The following is a 25,029-nucleotide window of genomic DNA, read 5'->3' on the forward strand; positions in this document are numbered from 1 at the left end:
CCTTCGGACTGCGACCGGTCAACGGTAAATGTGATTTCTGCAATCTAGACTCGTTTTTCAGTACAACTGTGAAAGTGAGGGCTGTTTACCGAAAATGTTTTCGAAAATATGAAAAGGAATCACATACTACATTTTCGCTGTTTGTACAGTAACAACCGCACCAGGCACGACGTTTTAATTTATTACTTCTTTGCAACTAACTCTACTCGCAACAAACTTCGCACATAGTATCCACACATGCGGCTGAATTTATCTACAAAATTATGTTATTGTACGACATATAATTCAGAAAATATGACGGCATAAACATATAGATGAGTAAAAATGAAACTGCACGCTGAAATTTGCTACAGATACAGGTGAAATATATGTGAAATACATTAAATACACTCCTGGAAATTGAAATAAGAACACCGTGAATTCATTGTACCAGGAAGAGGAAACTTTATTGACACATTCCTGGGGTCAGATACATCACATGATCACACTGACAGAACCACAGGCACATAGACACAGGCAACAGAGCATGCACAATGTCGGCACTAGTACAGTGTATATCCACCTTTCGCAGCAATGCAGGCTGCTATTCTCCCATGGAGACGATCGTAGAGATGCTGGATGTAGTCCTGTGGAACGGCTTGCCATGCCATTTCCACCTGGCGCCTCAGTTGGACCAGCGTTCGTGCTGGACGTGCAGACCGCGTGAGACGACGCTTCATCCAGTCCCAAACATGCTCAATGGGGGACAGATCCGGAGATCTTGCTGGCCAGGGTAGTTGACTTACACCTTCTAGAGCACGTTGGCTGGCACGGGATACATGCGGACGTGCATTGTCCTGTTGGAACAGCAAGTTCCCTTGCCGGTGTAGGAATGGTAGAACGATGGGTTCGATGACGGTTTGGATGTACCGTGCACTATTCAGTGTCCCCTCGACGATCACCAGTGGTGTACGGCCAGTGTAGGAGACCGCTCCCCACACCATGATGCCGGGTGTTGGCCCTGTGTGCCTCGGTCGTACGCAGTCCTGATTGTGGCGCTCACCTGCACGGCGCCAAACACGCATACGACCATCATTGGCACCAAGGCAGAAGCGACTCTCATCGCTGAAGACGACACGTCTCCATTCGTCCCTCCATTCACCCCTGTCGCGACACCACTGGAGGCGGGCTGCACGATGTTGGGGCGTGAGCGGAAGACGGCCTAACGGTGTGCGGGACCGTAGCCCAGCTTCATGGAGACGGTTGCGAATGGTCCTCGCCGATACCCCAGGAGCAACAGTGTCCCTAATTTGCTGGGAAGTGGCGGTGCGGTCCCCTACGGCACTGCGTAGGATCCTACGGTCTTGGCGTGCATCCGTGCGTCGCTGGGGTCCGGTCCCAGGTCGACGGGCACGTGCACCTTCCGCCGACCACTGGCGACAACATCGATGTACTGTGGAGACCTCACGCCCCACGTGTTGAGCAATTCGGCGGTACGTCCACCCGGCCTCCCGCATGCCCACTATACGCCCTCGCTCAAAGTCCGTCAACTGCACATACGGTTCACGTCCACGCTGTCGCGGCATGCTACCAGTGTTAAAGACTGCGATGGAGCTCCGTATGCCACGGCAAACTGGCTGACACTGACGGCGGCGGTGCACAAATGCTGCGCAGCTAGCGCCATTCGACGGCCAACACCGCGGTTCCTGGTGTGTCCGCTGTGCCGTGCGTGTGATCATTGCTTGTACAGCCCTCTCGCAGTGTCCGGAGCAAGTATGGTGGGTCTGACACACCGGTGTCAATGTGTTCTTTTTTCCATTTCCAGGAGTGTATATGAAAGATATATCAGACATGTCATTAAGCGGCTAAAGCTACGAGTAAAAGCTGCTCTTGAGTCCCTAGATCAATTTCAGCCAAACTTGGCACAGACATTAGTTACTATCTGGAAAGAAATACTGTGGGGATGACGACCAGCAACTTTCTATTAGGGTGGGGGTGATAACATGGAGAGAGAAGAGGGAACAACGAGATGGACAGACAGAGAAGGTGGACATAGACAGAGCTATGGAGGAGGAGAAAGGCAGAGAGAGGGGAGGGAGAATGGCCAGAAAAAGAGAAGGAGATTAAACTTTTTCCTGCTCTTAGCTCGGATGGTACTGCAACCAGTAATATATGATGAAGAAGAAAACAGTCTTTGTTGCAGTGTTGTAATTATTACTCATTTACCAATGACGGTTTTAGCCTGATTCACGCATCTTCAGATTTGGCTGATATTAGATGGTGTTAGGCAAATGGGTACGGAGCATACAAAATGTCGCAGAAAATAACTGCCCTTGTCAAATATTCGGAAACAGTGCGCGGTGTGCTCGTTGAAGTATGCAATGTTGTCTAATAAATACAAACCGGGGTCAGGCCTGCACAGATCTGTCACCATGTTAACATGTTGGAGGTATAGTTGCTCATATTCGGGCAATGAAAATACAGAATGGGGCAAATAAGAATGACCCGAACGAATGGACACGATTGGACGTGAATTTGTGCCAGCATTAACGGGGGAAAAGAGCTACAGCAGTTAGTTGTAACAGGATGGCAACTGCCTATACAGCGTAACCTTGGAACACATTTACACAATCTCACGCCTCACAGAGTTGTTAGCCTAGCTGGTCACTCAGCTCACCTAAACTGTCAGTGTGCGATTAATTGTCTGGGGAGCCCTCAGGTCTAAGGTGTATCGTACCGCAACAACCCTGTTAGTATTCAAGAGCTGTAGCAGAACATTTCGGATGTGACTGCAGCAATTACAGCTGTCCAACTTCGATCCGCCTTCATCAACTTGTTGACCAGGGCCCAGAAGTGCCAAGAGATAAATGGTGGTCACTTTCAACATGTGCTGTAGTCAGGTTAATACTGTATTTCCTTTACTCTGCTGTGTTTCTTTTTACTCTGGACCTCTGTTTTCCGGGCCACTTTTATTTGCTCCACCCTATAGCACTAAAAACTAAAAAACAAAACAGTTAATAGGATGTGTGGTTACTTCCAGCTGCCACGAATGCTAGATATCGAAATGGCATGCTCTCTATAAAGTGGCTCAAAGCGCTGTCGACAGTCGATTCTGTTCCTGGAAGCTGTGGCTGATGCCGGGGAGCAGCTGACAGACTGTAATTTATTTTCTCAGTGCATCCCAAACGAAGATGGAGTGTCGGTTGTTTGTTGAGCACTTTAATATCAGGTAATTAAGGCAAATATAAAACTTCACAGCTGTTGTCAGAAAACTGGCCCAAACAGTCGTCTGTGGTAAACTATAAAACTGACAACCCGTTAACGTCCATACATCAATTTGCTTTCCAGAAGTATTTCACTTAATATCAGTAACTGTTTCAGAACTTACAGCAATTGAAAATTCCACTCTTGTGACTAGAGTAGCTCTGAGTGAATTATTTCAAGCTTAATTGTGGTGTTTTATCTGTACTTAATATGCTTATTTCCGCTGGATATCAGCATCATTCTGTTCCTGCGAAATAATCAGTACGTTTTCAAATATTTTTATTAATAACGTAAATTACTAATACCACTACTAAGCATTACAAACCACGAAGACTCTTCACCGCACAATGAGTGATACTGAGTCACTGTGCTCTGTCGATGGAGAATGCACAGGACACTTGCCCGACTAATGCCACTTCCTCGTGCGATTGCGCGGGACTGAACTTGCGGTCCAACTGCAACAGCAGGAAGAACATTAATTTCCCATCTTCTGTCGTCATTTGCCTTCTTCTGTTACGTTGTATATGTGTTACAATATCACTTTCACGTAATTGCCGAGATGGTTGACGTCTATTGGGATATCTTGCCGCATACACCGCACAAGAACAAACTACATTTTTCCTGCACTCTCCATACACCATGGGCATGTCGGCTTCTTATGCCTTGATAAATCCAACCGTCCACTCATGATCTACTACGCGGACTGTGACACGCCAGCTGACTAGCAAGCAGCAGTGCACACACAAGCAAACGGTAAGCAAACATAACAACATCGTACCTAGAAACTGCGCAGACTGAATGGCACCAACAAGTGTCGGCGTTGAAACTTTCCAAAATACGATACTTCGTAAACGATCGCACTGTAATCCTGCAACAAACTCCACTGATATTCTGATTAACCCTAATTTTAGTTCGTTAGTGTCGGCAGGCGTTCTTTCATTCAAAAAGGTGTACGTTTGCGAAAAAATACACTTTCTAAATAGTATTACAATCTGTTTATTGGCTAACGACACAAGCCCCTGACTACCAATTCATTCTATGAAAACAGCACATCAATCGAAATGCGGCGCAAGTTTTAGGTGTTTAACCCTGTATTTCTCACGTATATAAATATTTCACAAAGATTGTTATGGCGTAAAATCAAGCGCCGGCACGCCAGTCGGGAAAGACAAGGAAGAGAAGGTTGTGAGAAGAAGTCAGCCAACAGCACGCCGACTGGACCTTCCTCCAGGACGATAACGCGACAGCAGTGGCCCCTATGTGGAGAGGATAAGCGGCGCGACCGACTGGCGACGGCCCAGTTTAATAGCAGCTTCAAAATTAGCGACTTCGACAGCAGCGTAATTCTAGTCACTACAGTTGTACTCTCTATGTAGCACAGGCTTGTGATTGTTTATACTTAAGAAGATTGATTGTTTTTTATGTCACCCTTAGCTTGCGACACATCTGTGTCATTGCCAAAGTTATGTATTGTAATTTTCTTGTTGTAATACAACTCATTAATACGACTTATTTGATTGCTTGTCTAGCGAACCGCGTATGCAGGCTTCCTAGACACTACAAAGATCTAACTTATTTCATCTGTATCTCTAGCGAATTCCGACCTGTAGTTTCCTCTGAGTTCTGTCAGTAACTCGTTGTCATTTCGAAAAAAATGACTGTTGCTGGCAACTGTCTTTTACGTTGTGCGACTCCAGAGAGTGCTGGGCTGTTTGGCACAATCTTTGGCCGCGAACCACGCTGGCAAAATTGTTGGCTCGCTGCAGTGCTCGTTCCCATGATGTGGTTGAAGTATTGAACAACGCAAATAAGAGACAGATGGCGCTTTATATTTTAATTTTTTTCCAAGTCTACTGATAGCAGGAAAAAAATACAGTCAGTTCTTTTTCGGACTTTCTACACGTTACCCCTTTTCATCCGCGCCTAGCGGTACTAGAGGTATCTTACTCCCACAATTTCTATACAGATAACGAGTTAGTTTGGCACACATTGCTCCAGGCTTTCATGAGTTATGCTTTTATGTCATTCCTTATCTTCCCAAGCCCTCTGTAATAGGCGTTCTAGGGTGTCTGTTACAGTAACTTTATACAGGCAACAGGCGGTATGTGTGCCAATTTTGGCAGAAAATCTAATAGAGATATGTTGATATGTCACTATACTTATACCCCGTCCCACTACCCCTATTCTAGGTGTGAAACGTCATAGCGACTGCCACCAAAAAGTCTAGTGACGCCGAAAACTATGGCTTTGATAATAACATCGGTCGTTATCGAACATTTTTACATATGACATCACAACCTTACCCTTACCGCTACGTGTGGTGTATTATTACTAGTGTAATTGTACAAATAATATTTATACAATATTCGATTAAAATTGATGGAGACGTTCCTGAATGAAGCTTCTGTGTCTCCCGTATTCAGCCCCATCCCTATGAGGGTAGGTGATTCTTTCCCCCACAGGAACCTTCGCAGGCATACGCACAACAACTCACCAAAATTTTTCAAGATGAATAAAGCTGCTCCAGTTGTAACTGACAAATCCTGTGTTTGGATAAAATCGTCCATACGACTCGGGTTTCAGGATGTAAATCCCATCTTCAGGCGCTTCAAATTCAAAATAAAAAAAATAAAAAGGGGAACTAAGAGGGATACCTTACAAAATTAATGAAAATTAGAGGGTTCCATAAAATGTGAACGTCCGGTCATATCTTGATTGTGTACGAGAGCATTGCCCCAGTCATGTACAAAATTCATCAAATTTATGAAGTAGCATGAGAGATTCCGTGCGGGTGAGGCATGTGAAGATTCTTTGAGTCAGCCAGCACCACACCGTGTAAACGAGGCCTAACCGAGCAAATCATGAAAGTATATAGAAATACACCGATAAGCCAAAACATTACGACCACTGCCCATTACAAGGTTGGATGCCTCCTGGTGGTGCGGCCACGTGACGCAGTAAGAAAAAAAGTATGTAAACCGAGCAGAGACGGGTGGGGAATTACACTAGCGAAGGCACGCGCTGCAAATGGAGAAACCCAGTGAGATAAGCGACTTTGTCGAAGGACAGATTATTATTACCCAGAACCTGTGAACGAGTATCTCGAAAACATCGAAGCTGGCCGAATGTCCACGTGCTACTGTCGCGGGCCTCTACGGAAACTGGTAGAAACGCAGTGAAACTACCACTAGGCGCTAAGTGATTGGATGTCCACGAGGCTTCACAGAAAGTGGGTTTTGAAGGCTTGTCTGCTCTGTAAGGCAAGGTAGATGACGATCTGTGACATCTCTGTCGAAAGAGTACAATGCTGGTGCACGCGCAAGTGCTTCGGAGCTCACCGTCCATCGTACAGTGCTGAACATGGAGCTCCGCAGCTGACCACCCCACCGCGTTCACTTGTTGACCCAACGACATCGTCAGTTATGATTACTGTGGGTACGGGACCATCGGGATTCGACCGTTGATCAATGAAAATGTGGCGGCTCTTCAGGTGAATAACATTTTTGCCACACTAGGTCGATGGTCGTCTCCACAAACGCCGCCGTCTCCGCCATCGAAGTGAACGGCGTCTCGAAACGTTCAGAGCGCAACGGAAGCTGGCTGGTGGGAGCAGTATTACGCTTTGGGAGACATTCTCCTGCTCTGGCAGTAATCGAAGCCACCAGGTCAACTACGAACCACCTGCATTCCTTTATGCTTGATGTCTTCCCTGACGACGTCATCTTTCAGCAGTTGTCCCTGTATCGAGGTCAGAATCGTGCTACAGTGATTCTACACTCCTGGAAATGGAAAAAAGAGCACATTGACACCGGTGTGTCAGACCCACCATACTTGCTCCGGACACTGCGAGAGGGCTGTACAAGCAATGATCACACGCACGGCACAGCGGACACACCAGGAACCGCGGTGTTGGCCGTCGAATGGCGCTAGCTGCGCAGCATTTGTGCACCACCGCCGTCGGTGTCAGCCAGTTTGCCGTGGCATACGGAGCTCCATCGCAGTCTTTAACACTGGTAGCATGCCGCGACAGCGTGGACGTGAACCGTATGTGCAGTTGACGGACTTTGAGCGAGGGCGTATAGTGGGCATGCGGGAGGCCGGGTGGACGTACCGCCGAATTGCTCAACACGTGGGGCGTGAGGTCTCCACAGTACATCGATGTTGTCGCCAGTGGTCGGCGGAAGGTGCACGTGCCCGTCGACCTGGGACCGGACCGCAGCGACGCACGGATGCACGCCAAGACCGTAGGATCCTACGCAGTGCCGTAGGGGACCGCACCGCCACTTCCCAGCAAATTAGGGACACTGTTGCTCCTGGGGTATCGGCGAGGACCATTCGCAACCGTCTCCATGAAGCTGGGCTACGATCCCGCACACCGTTAGGCCGTCTTCCGCTCACGCCCCAACATCGTGCAGCCCGCCTCCAGTGGTGTCGCGACAGGGGTGAATGGAGGGACGAATGGAGACGTGTCGTCTTCAGCGATGAGAGTCGCTTCTGCCTTGGTGCCAATGATGGTCGTATGCGTGTTTGGCGCCGTGCAGGTGAGCGCCACAATCAGGACTGCATACGACCGAGGCACACAGGGCCAACACCCGGCATCATGGTGTGGGGAGCGATCTCCTACACTGGCCGTACACCACTGGTGATCGTCGAGGGGACACTGAATAGTGCACGGTACATCCAAACCGTCATCGAACCCATCGTTCTACCATTCCTAGACCGGCAAGGGAACTTGCTGTTCCAACAGGACAATGCACGTCCGCATGTATCCCGTGCCACCCAACGTGCTCTAGAAGGTGTAAGTCAACTACCCTGGCCAGCAAGATCTCCGGATCTGTCCCCCATTGAGCATGTTTGGGACTGGATGAAGCGTCGTCTCACGCGGTCTGCACGTCCAGCACGAACGCTGGTCCAACTGAGGCGCCAGGTGGAAATGGCATGGCAAGCCGTTTCACAGGACTACATCCAGCATCTCTACGATCGTCTCCATGGGAGAATAGCAGCCTGCATTGCTGCGAAAGGTGGATACACACTGTACTAGTGCCGACATTGTGCATGCTCTGTTGCCTGTGTCTATGTGCCTGTGGTTCTGTCAGTGTGATCATGTGATGTATCTGACCCCAGGAATGTGTCAATAAAGTTTCCTCTTCCTGGGACAATGAATTCACGGTGTTCTTATTTCAATTTCCAGGAGTGTATTAGCATGATAGGGAAATCGTGTTAATATCATGGCCACCAAATTCGCCTGACGTAAATCCGGTGGTTTCCTTCTGGGTCGCTCTCGAGCGCCATCACCGCGTACTGAAATCAGTGACCAGTTGTTTACGGGAATTACGTGACTTATGCGTAGCCACCTGGTACCATATAGCTCCACAAATCTACCAACGAACTGTAGAATCGATGATGCGTAGAATCGTTGATATATTGCGTTACATAGAAGACCCAACGAGCTATTAAGCATGTGGTCATAATGTTTTGGCTTGTCAGTGTAAACAGTTATTACCAGGGTAATGTGATCTACGAACCAACTACAAACGACTATACATGTGGTACCTGCTTAAATTAAAATGAAGACACAAATGCCATATAAAGCCAAGTTTTGAACCTCAGAAGTAGCCTACTATTAAGTGCCCATATCGCCGGAAGTCCGGTCAACGGCCTGCCGCGCGAACGGGAATGGGACGATTTAATAAACATATACGTTATAGAGTGTCCGCCACCAGAACTATTATCGAGGGCGGAAGGGACAACCGAAGAAATCATAGCTAACAACATAGCCATGCCCCGACTTTTTCTCCCAAACGCCATCCGCTACTAAGAGCGCTAAAACTGTATGAAAGGTATTAACTGAGCTAGGCCAGGTATAAAGCAAAGAATAAAGGCAAAACGTGTATATATAAAGCGGTTATCAAGAAATAAAAATATTAAAAAGGTATGATGAAATTTTCAAGGAATAAAAATAATAAAAGCATAGTGCAGAATATAAAAGAGGCCTAACCGACACACCACAAATTAAACATGATAGTGGATATATGTCAAATATACAGAGTATGTCATATTAAGAGTACAAGGCCATGGATGCGTACAGTGCAACACAACGTATAAGGTAATCTACATAATCATGGTGCATGTTTTATACAAATAAAGGGTTTGTCAAGTATAAGAGGCGTTCAAAAAGAAACGAGCCGGAGTCTGGAATGCGAAGACCGGTAACAGGAGGGTAATATCGTGGCGTGTGTAACGAGGTGTGGTTCCGACCAGAGCGAGGAAGTTCACAGCCCGTCGCTAGAGAGCACGCGTGCACGTCACGTGACTGTACAGAGCTAGCAGCAACATGCATCAGTCGTCCAGTACTGCCAGTCGCATTGAAAACAGTGAAAAGGAGGTGTCAAAAGAAGAGCAAAGAGGTGTTGTTCGTTTTCTGACAGCGGAAGGTGTTGGAGGAACAGACATTCATCGACAAATGTCACAAGTGTACGGCGAACACTGCATGTCCCTTGCAAGAGTCAAGGCGTGGCACAAACGCTTCAGGGAAGGACGGGTGTCGTGAACTGCTGATGTGGAGCACCACACTGCACTACCGATGACATCGTCCAGCTGGAGGATGCAGTCATTACCCGGGACCGCCCAGTGACAGTGAAAGCCATAGCTGCCGTGGTCGGATTGAGGTTCAGGGAATGCGTTCCTGGCACGAGTGGTGGCTGGCGATGAGTCATGGTGTCATCACTTCGAACCAGAATCAAAACGACAAAGTCTCCAGTGGAAGCATCCAGGGACACCACCACCAGAAAAAGCCAAGGCCATCCACACGAGTGCAGGAAAGGTAATGCTGGCGTTCTTTGACGAAGATCCATTCTGATTCACTTCCTGCAGCATGGGACAACAGTGAATGCCCAGCGTTACTCGCAAATCTTGAGCACCTTTCGTCAAGCGATCAAATCGAAACGACCAGGCAATCTCACCCATGGGGTCATTCTGCTCCACGACAATGCAAAACCTCATACGGCCAACAAAGTCGCGGCACTCCTGCAGAAATTCAAATGGGAGATTCTCGGCCACCCTCCATACAGTCTGGACCTCTCTCCCTGTGATTACGCCATTTTTGACCCCCTTAAAAAGGCTCTGAGGGGCAAACAATTCACCCCGGACGACGTACGGAACTGGCTAACATTGTAGCCGTGGGAATTTTGTGAGACAGCCATTCACTGTCTTGTGTCACAGTGGGACAAGAGTCTCAACAGCCAGGGTCAATACTTCTAACATACAGGTACTGGTGTCTGTAATTATGCCTCCGTCTCGTTTCTTTTTGAATGCCCCGTATATAAATTGAGTGGGTTTATGCGTCACCACAAACTTTGACAACTCTGGATGTCCTTCAAAGAGTATACTATGACCGAAGTTTCATAGGAATCGGATGAATGGTGCAGGAACGCACGAAAGACGAACAAATAAACAAACAAATAGATACGAATTTTTTTATTTTAGATTCGTGTGGTGCGATTCCTAGAGCGCAGGCCAGATGGCCCGCGGCCCTGGACGGTTGTACTCACGTTGGAGTCCCACCAGGTGGAGCAGAGGCGGATGGCGCGGTGGCCCATCGACGTGGAGCGGTAGCGGCAGGCGGCGTCGCGCCGGTAGATGCCCGGCGGGATGAGCGTGTGGCCGAAGCGGAAGGCGGCGCTCTGGAAGACGTGGCTGACGCCGGGGTGCACGTCCGGCTTGTAGCCCTCGTACGGCGGCAGCGCCTCCCCCATGAACGCCGGCAGGTACTCGTACGCGATGATGTTCTGCAAGGCAGACAGCCATCTCAGGTCTCGCAATGCAGGGCGAACTTCCCAAATAGTGCGTGCACAAACTGACCTGGCAACTGTGCCCATAGGCAGCAAAACAGTCGAAAGGGAAGTAGTACTTGAGAAAGCAGTGGGACAAGGTTTTGCCTGACACCGATGTTTTTCATTCTGTAGGTTCAGCAAACAGTAATGGAAAAAAGAGGACATTTGCTAAGAAAATTAAAGTTCATGGAGAAGAAAAATGAAAAAAAATTCACAGTTTTCTCAAGTGTTTTTTAATTCTAGAGTAGTGTAGTGATACAGATTTTGTACGGTATCAATGAAGAATTGGCCACCTACAAAAAATATAGCGAAGTACGACGTATGATACGTATACTGCGGGCCATTAAAATTGCTACACCAAGAAGAAATGCAGATGATAAACGGGTATTCATTGAACAAATATATTACACTAGAACTGACATGTGAGAGATCCTGAGAAATCAGTATCCAGAACAACCACCTCTGGCCGTAATAACGACATTGATACGCCTGGGCATTGAGTCAAACAGAGCTTGGATGGCGTGTACAGGTACAGCTGCCCATGCAGCTTCAACACGATACCACAGTTCATCAAGAGTAGTGACTGGCGTATTGTAACGAGCCAGTTGCTCGGCCACCATTGACCAGACGTTTTCAATTGGAGAGAGATCTGGAGAATGTGCTAGCCAGGGCAGCAGTCGAACATTATCTGTATCCAGAAAGGCCCGTACAGGACCTGCAACATGCGGTCGTGCATTATCCTCCTGAAATGTAAGGTGATGCAAGGATCGAATGAAAGATAGAGCCACGGGTCGTAACACATTTGAAATGTAACGTCCACTGTTCAAAGCGCCGTCAATGCGAAAAAGAGGTGACCGAGACGTGTAACCAATGGCACCACATACCATCACGCCGCGTGATACGCCAGTATGGTGATGACGAATACACGCTTCCAAAGTGCGTTCACCGCGATGTCGCCAAACACGGATCCGACCATCATGATGCTGTAAACAGAACCTGGATTCATCCGAAAAAATGACGTTTTGCCATTCGTGCACCCAGGTTCGTCGTTGAGTACACCATCGCAGGCGCTCCTGTCGGTGATGCAACGTCAAGCGTAACCGCAGCCATGCTCTCCGAGCTGATAGTCCATGCTGCTGCAAACGTCGCCGAACTGTTCGTGCGGATGGTTGTTGTCTTGCCAACGTCCCCATCTGTTGACTCAGGGATCGAGACGTGGCTGCACGATCCGTTACAGCTATGCGGATAAGATGCCTGTCATCTCGACTGCTAGTGATACGAGGCCGTTGGGATCCAGCACGGCGTTCCATATTACCCGCCTGAACCCACCGATTCCATATTCTGCTAACAGTCATTGGATCTCGACCAACGCGAGTAGCAATGTCGCGATACGATAAACCGTAATCGCGATAGGTTAAAACTCGACCTTTATCGAAGTCGGAAACGTGATGGTACGCATTTCTCCTCCGTACACGAGGCATCACAACAACGTTTCACCAGGCAACCCCGGTCAACTGCTGTTTGTGTATGAGACATCGGTTGGGAACTTTCCTCGTGTTAGCACGTTGTAGGTGTCGCCACCGGCGTCAACCTTGTGTGAATGCTCTGAAAAGCTAATCATTTGCATATCACAGCATTTTCTTCCTGTCGTTTAAATTTCGCGTCTGTAGCACGTCATCTTCGTGATGTAGCAATTTTAATGGCCAGTAGTGTAGTATATTACCTTTCTACACAAGGGAGATGAACATGAAGGCAATATTATACAACGAGAAGAGGACGTAAGTGAAGACGAAATCGGAGCATGATAGTGCGAGAAGCATTTGAAAGAGCAGTGAAAGACCTGAGTATTTAAACAGGGTGTAAGACAGGGATGTAGTCTTTCACCCCTATTGTTCAATCTATACATCAAAGAAGCAATGGCGGAATTAAAAGAAAGGTTCAAGAGTGGAATTACAATTGAAGAAAAAAATGAAATGAGCGTATGGCATCGTTGGCCGGCAGGCCCCATCCGGGGAAGTTCGGCCGCCAAGTGCAAGTCTTATTTCAGTGGACGCCACAGTGGGCGACTTGCGCGACGGTTATGAGGGTGAAATAATTATGAGGACAACACAGCACCGGACTCCCCAAGCGGAGAAAATCTCCAACCCGGCCGGGAATCGAACTCGGGCGCGCTTGCTTGGGAGGCGAGCACGTTACCACTCAGCTAAGCAGGCGGGCAAAATTGAATAAAAAAGGATGTCAGTGATATGATCCGCTGATGACAATGTGAAGATGAATTACAGGATCTGCTGAATGAACAGTCTAATGAGTACAGCATATAGGTTGAGAGTATGTCGAAGAAAGACGAAAGCAATGAGAAGTAGCAGAAATGAGAACAGCGAGAAACTTATCAGGATTGGCGATGAAGTGGATGAAATTAGGGAATTCTGCTACCTAGGCAGCAAAATAGCACACGACGGATGGAGTAAGGAGGACATAAAAGCAAACTATCACTGTCAAAAAGGGCATTACTACCCAAGAGAAGTCTACTATTATCAAACATATTCCTCAACGTGTAGAAGAAATTTCTGAGGATGTTCGTCTGGAACACAGCATTGTATGGTAGCGAAACTTGGACTATGAGTAAACGGGAATACAAGAGAATCGAAGCATTTGATATGTGGTGCTACAGAAAAATGTTGAAAATTAGATGGACTGATATGGCATCCAATGAGAATCGTCGAGGAAAGGAACATATGTAAAACACTGACAAGAAGAAGAGACAGGGTGGTAGGACATCTGTTAAGACATCACGGGACGGTACATTATGGGGCATCTTGTTTGCGTTTCTCTTGTATCGCTTAGATATTTAATGAAGAGTGGCCCTTCCTTTTACTAACAAAAACTGACTACTAAACTGGAGAAGACCACACCTTTCGCAAAAAGACGTCGTATATCTGCTCAATAACGTGAAGTTTCCTTCACCAAACTTCCAGTAAAATCAGTGAATGTGGAACCTAGGATAACCCACCACAATTGTAGCCGAAGGGAAAGCCACACAGACGAGACAATAAAACGTCAAAAGCAATAAGACCGTTTCTCAACACAGAAAAAACCAGTTTCAGAATTATTGATACAACTGAGCCACAAACGGCAAGAATCTACGACTCACACACTTTTAAAGCAAAAGGAGTTACATTAACAAAAATATTTCTTTATTAGAAACTGGAGTGATGTGTATGAATGTGAAAATCATTATACTCCATAAAAAATTGTTACGTGTCAAGGAAAGTACCGTTCATGACAAGAACGGAAAACAACAGAGATATATGCTTTTCATACATCAAATGAATGTTTCTATTCTCTTGCTTTCAGCAGAGTAGGTTGCAGTTATATGCATGTTCGAAGTATTTCTTCATTATTAAGTTGTAGCTGATAACACTAACTCAGCGAGATTTGGCTGTTTTTACATTTATTTTACGAGCATTCACGCTCTTGATAATTTACTAGCACGTGGAACACAAAAATATAACATTTGTTCCGTTAATCAAGTAGAAAATAAAATTAAAAACGAATATTAATCTTATACCTGTGTTTTTCGCCAATAGGAGCGCTAGTGCCGTTCCATCTGTCAGACGGTAACAGCTTTCACACCACTGAGTGTCACTACTGTATATATTAGACTGTGTTCCTACGTGTTTATGTCTGCAATAGACGTCAAAACACTTGGAAGAACAGTTGAACGGAATGGATAATGCCTTGAAAAGATCTTATGAAATGAACATTGACGGAAGTAAAACAAGCGTACTGGAGTATAGTCAAATAATATCAGGAGATTATGAAACACCTAGATTAAGAAATGAAATACTTAAAGTAGTTGATGCGTTTTGCTATTTCATCAGCAAAATAACTGATGATAGCAGAAGTAGAGAGGATATTAAATGCAAACGAGCAATAGCAAAAAAGATGGGTAGATCGAATAGATAATGAGGAACTATTGAATCTAATTCGGAGAAAAAGAAATTCATGGCACAGATCGACTGAAAGACGGCATACGTTAATAGGACAATTCCTGTGGCATCAAGGAATCATGAATTTGGTGTCTCAGGAAAATGTGGAGATTAAAATTGTACACGGACTCTAACGCTTGAATCCAGTAAGGAAGTTCAAGTGGATGTAGGATGCAGTAGTGATATAGAGATGAAAAGCCTTGCACAGGGTTGGTATCGAGGAGAGTTTCATCAAAACACTTCGGAAGGAAGATCGAAACAACTTAAAACCGACTGACAAAAACCAGACCTGCTCCACTTGCTCGCTGCATCCGACCATCTTCTCCGGCGACCATCTACCAGCTTGCGACGTCAAATTGGAAGAATAATAGCCAAGGAATCGGACTGAAAAGGATGTAAGAGACAAATGTAGTGTTTCTCCGTTGTGGTTAAATCTGTGAATCGAGGAAACAATGACGCAAATGAAAGAAAGCTTCATGAGTGAGACTAGAATTCAGAGTGAAGTGATAAGATTTGATGATTACATTCTCATCCTCACTGAAAATGGGGAAGAATTACAGGACTCACTGAACACTCAAATGAGCAAAATTATTGATTCAGGAAAAACAGAAGAAATACGAAAGTAATGAAGAGTTCCAGAAAGAAGTTTAGAAATAAATTTAACATAGAAGTTTGGGATCACCAGTAATGGATTATGAGGGGAATTGTCAACTTGGAAACAAAAGTACTCAAGACGGATGAAGCAAGAAGGATATAAGAAGCTGAGAAACACAGGCAGAGAGGGTATTCCTGGGCAAAAGATGTCTTCCAGGAGCAAACATTTGCCATAATTTGAGGAAAAACTTTTGAGTATGTACGTTTGCGTAATAGCATTGTATGGAAATGTGATGTGGTCTTTGGACCACCGGAAAATAAGATCGAAACGTCTGAGATGAGGTGGTATGGAAGGATACTGAAAATTGGGTGGAGTGGTAAGAAAAGAGATGATTATCCGCATAATCTGTAAGGAAATACATATGTGGGCAATAGGAGGGTGAGGACGAGAGGATACGTGTTGCTACATCAGCGAATAACTTCAAGGTGCTAGAAGTACCTGTAAGGAAAAAACTATAGTCGAAGATAGAGACGAGACAGACTGTGGAATGTATCCAACAAATAACTGAGAATTGTGTTATTATAGATGAAGGAGTTGCCGCAGGAGAGAGGAGGGGAAGTTGTGACCAGTCGCAGCAATCTTGTAGAATGATAAAAAAAGAGGGTTGGCTGTCATCCTTAAATACATGGAAAAGCATCTCCGGTAAAAATAAAGTGTGAGAAATAAAATATCAGATATAACTGATGTGTTATAAATTAATGTGGTATTCGATGTCACTGTACAACTGAAGCGTCTAATATCACCTCGAGTGTGAAACAGTCATTACTTTGCTTGACTTATTGTATGAAAAGTAAAAGTAAAGTTACGCTCAAGAACAGTAATTTCAAAACAATTATCGTGCGCCAGTCTGGTCTGAGGCGTGCGACAATTTTTCGTATTTTATGAGGCCGAATATGTTGAACCAATAGTGACTGGGTCTACTGTTAGAACACTATTCTATTTTGACGAAAACCAGCTCTTTATTGTAAAAACTGCAAATGTATTTATAGGTAACCATTTAAACAAATGTCATCCCAGTAAGGGTAAATGATGGGACACAATACCGTTGGAAAATTAGTTGTATAAAGTACTGAAAGTGTGGAATGTAAGGAAATTCGATTTACAGCGAAAATACACCGTGAGAGGAATTGTTGAGATGTCATTGAAGGTAAAGTAAAAATCAGAATAATTTGCACTATTAATACCTTGGTAAAAATGCAAAACACTTATACAGTATTCTTTCGTTCCTTTTACAGTTTAAGTGACTAGATGTTTTGTAACATATATTTACATGTATTCGTGTTTATTTGGTATTGAGAATGAATTGCTTACGATTTTACGCGTCGACAGCTGCGGCTGTTTACATTATTCAGCGAAATCCTTCACTGATATGGAATTGTTCTAAATAGACTGCGAGTACGGAGCACACATTCCGCTGTGCTTTCCTGTGGAGAGCACCATTTTATGCTAAGTAAGTGCAACGATTGTATTAAATACAGCTCTCTCCGGTCTGGCGTGCAAGATAGAGCATTTTTATAGATTTGGCCTCGTGGAGTAATTAAGCTTGTTGTTGAGGCAAGCATTAAAGTCTGTCGTATTTAGTTTGCTATTGTACGACGATAATATGTCAGATTCAGAGTACTCTCATTGCAAGCGAGTTTCATAATTACATAAACACAAAGTTTTACGTCAAAAGGTAAATGATACTTTCTATTCATTTAAAGTGACTTACATATAATTGTGGCTCTAAGAGCTTTCGGACAACGATTTTTGGACGCTCCCTGTCGAATCTACAGACGTGGTCAATACATCGAGAAGTTAATTAAATCATCAATAATTTTCTGTGAATTTCCTACTCTACCAGAGGGACATTCAAGTTTCATTTGTGAACTGCATTACACTCTGGCAATTTCCGAAAGCTCTCGAGTGAAAGTAAAACATCATTTTACTTTTCCAGGCGTCCGAGTAATTATTAACAGTTTTCCAGCTGATCAAGAGATCTTTGAGACAATCGTTACGGTAGTAATTAATTTCAGGTTTCTTTCCACAGTTTCTACGAAGAGAAACATTGAATACGAAGTTAACTTAAACTGAAGTTGAATGATAATAATAATAATAATAATAATAATAATAATAATAATAATAATAACAATAATAAAAATACAATACAATACAACAAATATACAAAAGAAAACAGGAGAAAAAATTGAAAAATACATCCAACTGGCTGAGGAAGTCAAGGACATGTGGCATCAGCATAAAGTTGACATTATACCAATTATACTATCAACTACAGGAGTCATACCACACAATATCCACCAGTACATCAATGCAATACAGCTACATCCAAACTTACATATACAACTACAGAAATCCGTAACTATTGATACATGTTCAATCACCCGAAAGTTCCTAAATTCAATATAACATATACCGTACAGTTAAAAGGAAGTCACGCTTGATCAAGGTCTGCGTCACTTTCCATTTTTGACCAGACATAACGTCTGAGAAAAGAAAGAAAGAACAATAATAATAGTCAACGACTTAAAAGTAAAAAAAATGGAAGATTAAATAAAAACAATAATTCTCTTCCAAGGCCGACACGTAGTAATAAAGTTTTGCTCCACTTCTTTGTACATTGAGCGGTTTCCAGTTTTTGAAATATTGATCGCTGCGCCACACCACCCCTGGGCCTCAACAGCAGCTTTGCGATGTGCCTACGGAAGCTAATAAACAGATCATCCTATTGTTTTATTTTTCAAATACTGTGTTAAATTTTTATTTTGTGTTCATTAATTGGAACTGATAAATGATACAGAGAACTTTGGCTTTTTTCTATCATTATGAAGCAACTCTAGTCAACTGAGTCAACCGCCAAAGTAGAAGTGCCCTGTTGTCACCGGAAACGGGATTCCACGGACGCTGAATGTACACTGTCCACACATTGGAGAGATGTTCAAACTAACACGCATGCAATCGAGCTAACTTTAGCCAAACACTGACGACGTCATTTGCTTTTTTAGTGGGAGCTGTGAGTGTATTTCCTGAAAGTAGTATGCCACATTAAGTAACTGTTCCATTGTAAATGACCTAGTGAGTTTAAGCAGATAATGAGATGCAGTTATTCAAGAGAATGCTTACGGCTTACTCTTTCTTATAGATAGGCTGTTATTTAAGTTTCCTAATGAACCTAATGTGTTTGGGGAAGCTAACTGCTATCAGAAGGGAAAATGAGACTTTACGAAACTGATGGGGCGAGTGCTTCAAGCTGTTTTGCTGAAGCCCGCCGTCGCTTCCGCAATCGCTATGTTCATCGAATCAATAACGGTCGAAGTAAATTTAGACATGGGTTCTTAGTCATAAAGGAAAGGAGTGTTACCGAATAACTTAAATCTTTGGTCCTTGGTGAATTTTGGTTTATGAGTATTATGCCGTGGTACAATTCGTATTTCTGTGCCTTAAAATCAACAGAAATTTTACTGTGTCCTAGATCAATACCGAAATCTATTGGCAGCAACATGAGAGATGAGGGTACGTAACACTCTTGACTGTGATCCTCCTGACCGATGGGAAAGTCAAGCTATGTAATGCCATTAACACTATTTTAGATGAGCAAATTATGCATCGGTATTAATTACGCCAACTTTCCTTGCGTTCAAAACTCATCCACAATAAATAGATATATAAACATAATACTACTGCATAGACACACCTCACTATTCCTCACAGAAACTAGATTTACTAGAATACGTGAAACGCGAGAAACCCTGCTTCAGTATTTCACTTTAGTCTACGAACACTCATGGAGCTAGATCACAAAGTTGTAATTTGAGTTAGTGATAAGCCACACAAGTGTTACTTTGAAAACTGGCTCTTTTAATTATTGAAGTATCATTTAGATACAAAGTAGATAAGCAATAATCGTAATCAAAGTCAATAAGAAAAATAGAATTAATATAAATAAAGAAACAACAGTTTTCTCTTTTAGTATTAGTAAAGAAACGTGGGATATCGCATACAACGGGGAAACACTTTTATTACCCATAGTTAAAGAAAATATGTAGGGGCCTGATGCATGTGCCAGGATAACATTTATTCCTTTGAAAGCTCACAAAATTTCGAGAAGTATTAATGGGATAGCGTTGATATGACAATATAAATTTGTTAAAAATATGTTCAGTATTATGAAACTAATGCTTTACGGAAAAACAACATTCCATCGAAGGATATCAGTGATGGACGTATTGTGAACTTTATTTCAGACACAATATTCTATGACAGAGCCATAACCGGTTTCGCCCTACGTTATCCATCTTCAGATGCAATTGGTAATTAGTGACATTTGGCGAACAAAACGTTTTCTTCAACAGACTGTCCATGCCAAACAGCATCTGAAGATGTAAATGTAGGCCGAAAACTTTTATGACTGTGTCACAGTATCTGACTGTCTGAAGTAAAAGGAATTTCACATGTGATTTAGTATCGAAAATGTAAAGTTTGAAAAATTTGAAAGAAATTTTTAGAAAATAAATTAAAGTAAGTTTATAGTTATTAATAATGTATGGTAATGCTAACAACACAACTGGGTTTGCATACAAGTTAATGTTGACTGCGGTTAAGCTTTGGAAGGGTTATTTGAATCAATAACTTCGTACTATATTATGAATGTAAATTTATCTTTTCTCCCCGGTTACTTGTTATGAATGGAAATTCTGGATTTATTTCCTGTACCTGTCGAAGAGGTCACGTTATCTGAATCTGTTGCTGACATTTGTGGGTGGATTAAAATATCTTTGAGGTCATGCTGCTCATCCACCGCATCCATCACCCCAGGAGAAGCAATTTTATATGTTACAACCTTTGTCTGCCCCAACTATTTCTCGCAGCCTTTGTGGTATCTCTGTAACCTACCCCTTACTACTTAACAACGCAGATATTGAATTATCGTATTTATCCGTCAATATTGAGCAGCGACTTTCAGCTAAATGTCCTCCCTTTAATTACATAATGTGTGTTCGAGTACAGATTGTGACGCAGGAACGACGACATAATGTAGTTTGGGTCTGATCGCGAATCGTACACGAACAGCCAAAGCGGTTAAGGCGACAGCTCGCGTAAAACGGGAAATCCGGGTTCGAGTCCGTGCCCGGTGCTAACTTTCACTGTCGTCATTCCCTTATACAGCTGATAATTGTTCGCATTCGGAACTGCGAATGCGAATACATGTGATGTACAAACATGAAGTTTCTGTACATTCGTGGGTAATATTATACTTAAATTTATTTTTGTTGCAGCTGCCATGACAGAATTTCACACAAAAGAACGAACCTCTGTTGTCTGTTCCCGTTTGCGTGGAATGACATACGAACAATTGCGTAAATTTAGGAAGCCTAACCCCCACAAGGTTGGCAATCAAATATTTTGTTAACCAACTTAAACGCACAGGTAATACTGGTCATGAACGTTCTGGGAAGTCGTCCATAACTCAAGAAACGATGATGCGATCGCACGAAAAGTCTGTGCACCTACCAGGAGATTGAATGGGGAGTTAGGTATTTCACAGCCCACAATTTGGAAAACCCTTCACATTGAAGAAACTTGCGTACCACGGCCACATACTTGAAGCTAAGGATTGTGCTGGTCGAGAGGCTGGAAAAATGGAGAAGACTGCGGCACGTGTGCTCCCCAATGATGAAGCAATATCGCACACCTTTGGGCATGTGAAGGGACACAAATGCTGAATCTCAACCATATACACTGCAAGCAACGAGATATTCTCAAAGTGAATGTGTGGCTAGGGCTGCTTTCTACGGACTCATTTTGGTATAAGATGGGATTAGGAACTCATTTGTTTTTGACTTAGTTGTCCCTAATTCTTTAGATGGAACTTTTCCCAGTAGCGGATTTGAAATAGTTCCCAGAGACTTCAGGACCCTTGCTTTCCAGGCCTTATATTCCCATAGATTTCTTTTCCCATAGATTTCTTTGCGTGTGGTTCTTTATAAAGGCTGAAGTGTACCAGGTGAAGATTAACGGCGTAGCATAATTGAGATGTTGGATTAGAGATGCAGTTGATAAAATCCCTCCAGCTTAGTTAAACGGAGTGAGATGTACTAAATTTTAGTCCAGAAGCGTAATTAGAAGCAAATTGTTTAGCTACCAGGGAAACATTGACCAAATAGCATAACTGTCTTTCTTGTAACTTTGTTCGTTATAAAGATACTAACAGCAGTAGGACCTTTTTAAATGACACAGCATTTATGAGACGGAAAACGAAAGGGGACCTCTTGTCGAAAATTTTGGTTTATGCACTATTGTAACTTTTACGTTCAGCATTAAATCTGAACAATGTGTAGCAAAATACATTTCTATCTCTAAATTTGAGTAAGTTATGACAGATTGAATATTTATGGTGGAAGACAGGTGTTTTGAGATAACGTATTTTCAAGTTTCACTTTTTAATATTGTTTAATTGGACAAATATAAAAAACAAATTCTGCATATATATTACTCTTAAAATGTGCTCTGTCGAATGATACTGACTCTTTTAAGTTAATATTGCACATATAGTGGTTAACCCCTCCAGGCCTATAGCACATTTCAGCGTACAAAACATTTAAAGCCAAATGAATTGACCTCAAATTGAGAAAAAATAGCTTACTCTGCTCAGCATTTTTTGGAAGAATATTTGTATTTTTATTCTATGTTATGGCATCTTTTAAAACAAATTTTGATTTTGGAGGCGAGAATGGGCTTAGAACAATCTAAAGTTTTGGCTTCCCAAAACTCCCAAAAACAGATTTCTGAGATCCTATATTTTACAGTGATCAAAGTATCTGATTTTTTACTTCTAAAATACTTGTATGTGAAGGGATTCATGATAGTTCACAAACAATGTTTTCACTCTTTTTTCTTTGGTTCTAGAATATCTGTCACGTTCTTCCTCAAGATCCTCATTGTCACTACCTTGAGGTTTTGGTTCAGGTTCTGATTCCACTTCAGGACACACAATACCTTTTTATTCCTTTTTGCAGTAGGTACTGATGTTTTTAAAAAGATAATCTTTTCGTTGTCTTACCACGACAGCTGTAATTACTGCAATAGGAAACTCAATTGGTCCATTTTCTTCAGGAAAGATACGAGGCACAAATTCATTTTCATGATTGTCCATTTCGCAAACTACACCACCTTTGTAGCTAACTACGAACTCAGATTAGATATATTTAGTTGTGTGAGTACTTTGTTAGCATTACTGTTCTTCAGTCATGCATATCCACAGAAATTTCACCTTTTTCATTTCAAGTAGCAACAGCTGAGTTAACATGTGTTGTAGATGCAGGTTTTTGTTGCTACAAACTGGTAACGTCTATTGGCGTTTATAGCTATCATGTAAAAGATAACCACTTGTGTTGTTTGCCTTTACTGTATTCACAAAACGTCTCCGTTTATACAAAGCTAGTCTGAACCCCCTAAATGGCTACAAAATTGGGGGGATACTATTTTGTGAATCACTCCATACGCTGATGTGAGATTTCATGTTATTCCACATAATGATAAGGTGCTCGTTTTCAGAAGACTGACATTGATTGCTGTTAGTGGTATTATTGACTGTTGTTGGATTCAAACAGTTTTCAAAAAGTATACAAGCATGTACAGGATGAAGAAATTTACTACGGTATACAAAAATGGACAAATAGACATTTTAGACATTAGCGAAGATTTTGGTTTAACTGAAAAGTATACTTCTCTACAAGAGGTCCCTTTTCGCTTTCTGTTACACTTATTTTATATTGAGTAATCCACTTCCTCTCCTGAACACATATTAACTAATACATCACAGTGTACCATTAATTACAAACATGACGTTATTAAAAACTTACGTAACACAAAACTGACTTTAACTCTCCTGTACTAGCACGCACTGTAGGTAACCTGAGTAATATAACTCATCCACTTGCTGCAGCTGACAGTAAACAAATGGAAACACAAGCGAATTGCACACTGGACATTCAGTCAAAAATCTTCTATTGACGGTTTATGGGAGTACAATGCACACCAACGAAGAGCACTTACAAACGCTAGTTATCTACGGAGAATGTAAGTTACGAGAACAGTGAATGCCATAACGTTTTATTATGTACTGTTGGGTTGGATGTAGTACAGCAATGTAGTACTTCTAACGATATGTAGTATCAAACAAAGGCCATTCTTGATTAAAAGCTGCATTGTAATTACATTTATTGTGACATCTTGGGTTGTCGGGTGTTCTGCCGGATATCAGCGTCGTACTTGCACGATATTTCGGCCACGTAGCTCGAGACCTTCATCAGGTGCACCTGATGAAGGTCTCGAGCTACGTGACCGAAATATCGTGCAAGTACGCCGCTGATATCCGGCAGAACACCCGACAACCCAAGATGTCATTAGATCGCCGGGAAAGCCTGAAGAGTTACATTTATTGTGGTTGAAGGTAAGACTAATACTACTCAGGCAAACTCTACAGAGTGAGATCCTTACAAGAACCTACCTTCCCAACAGATGTTTTCTCATTGTGTTGTGCTTTGCTGTTACCGCAGCTTCACTATTGGTTTAGAGCTCGCTGTTTCTGAGATGCATTGAATTCTGAGACCTTGGACATGCTGTATCACTTATCTCTCACGTCCAAATTGCAGCAGAGCCCATTTTACACAGGATGTCAGACTAAAAACAGCTGGTTTGTGAATGTTCTGGCGTCGTATACTAGCACGTGGGCTTCTTTCTGTCCACCAATCACAAGTGACTCCAGATTTCTGCTTCAAGTCCTGGTAGGGGATTTCCTGTAATTAACTCCTTTACATCTAATGTCTGTTTTGGCTCATCAATTTTATAAAATATTACAATAGTTAAAAAACCTGCCCATTTTCCAACATCTTTAGATATCAACCCCGTCATCGATTTCAGCCAAATGTGGCACAGAACCAGCAGGCCTTATGAGTATAAACACTGTGCAGTTCATAATCTCCTAGCTCCAATAGGAGCGGAGATACATGCAAAAATGAGCTTTTCGAGGTTCCCAGCAAATAGGTTGCCATGCACAACCGGTGTATTGTGTGGGCAGCCTACATGTCAGGGACAAGAAACGGTTTTCCAAACGCCAACATGAAGGTTACCTTCCATGGCAGGTGTGTAGTGTTGGAATAGTGGTGGCCTGCTTTGCATGGCGGTGGTCTAGAGGGTAGAGCACTAGACACCTGCCTTGGAGGTCCTGGGTTCAGTTGCAGGTAGCGCTGAGGATTTTTCCTCATCACCTCCAGGACAGTTCCCAGGTTCACTCAGTCTACTATCAAATGAG

At 43.2% G+C, this 25,029-nt stretch overlaps 1 protein-coding gene across 1 annotated transcript in view; it reads right to left on the reverse strand.

The window, feature by feature from the left end:
- LOC126174871 (dual oxidase) overlaps positions 1-25,029 on the reverse strand; it is a 557,146-nt gene that overhangs the window by 102,260 nt on the left and 429,857 nt on the right. Inside the window, exon 7 of the mRNA XM_049921282.1 lies at positions 10,794-11,030. Coding sequence (XP_049777239.1) covers positions 10,794-11,030 — 237 coding nt within the window. The remainder of the gene's footprint in view (positions 1-10,793; positions 11,031-25,029) is intronic.

Source organism: Schistocerca cancellata, chromosome 3 (assembly GCF_023864275.1).
Source record: "Schistocerca cancellata isolate TAMUIC-IGC-003103 chromosome 3, iqSchCanc2.1, whole genome shotgun sequence".
In the NCBI taxonomy this organism is placed as follows: Eukaryota; Metazoa; Arthropoda; class Insecta; order Orthoptera; family Acrididae; genus Schistocerca; species Schistocerca cancellata.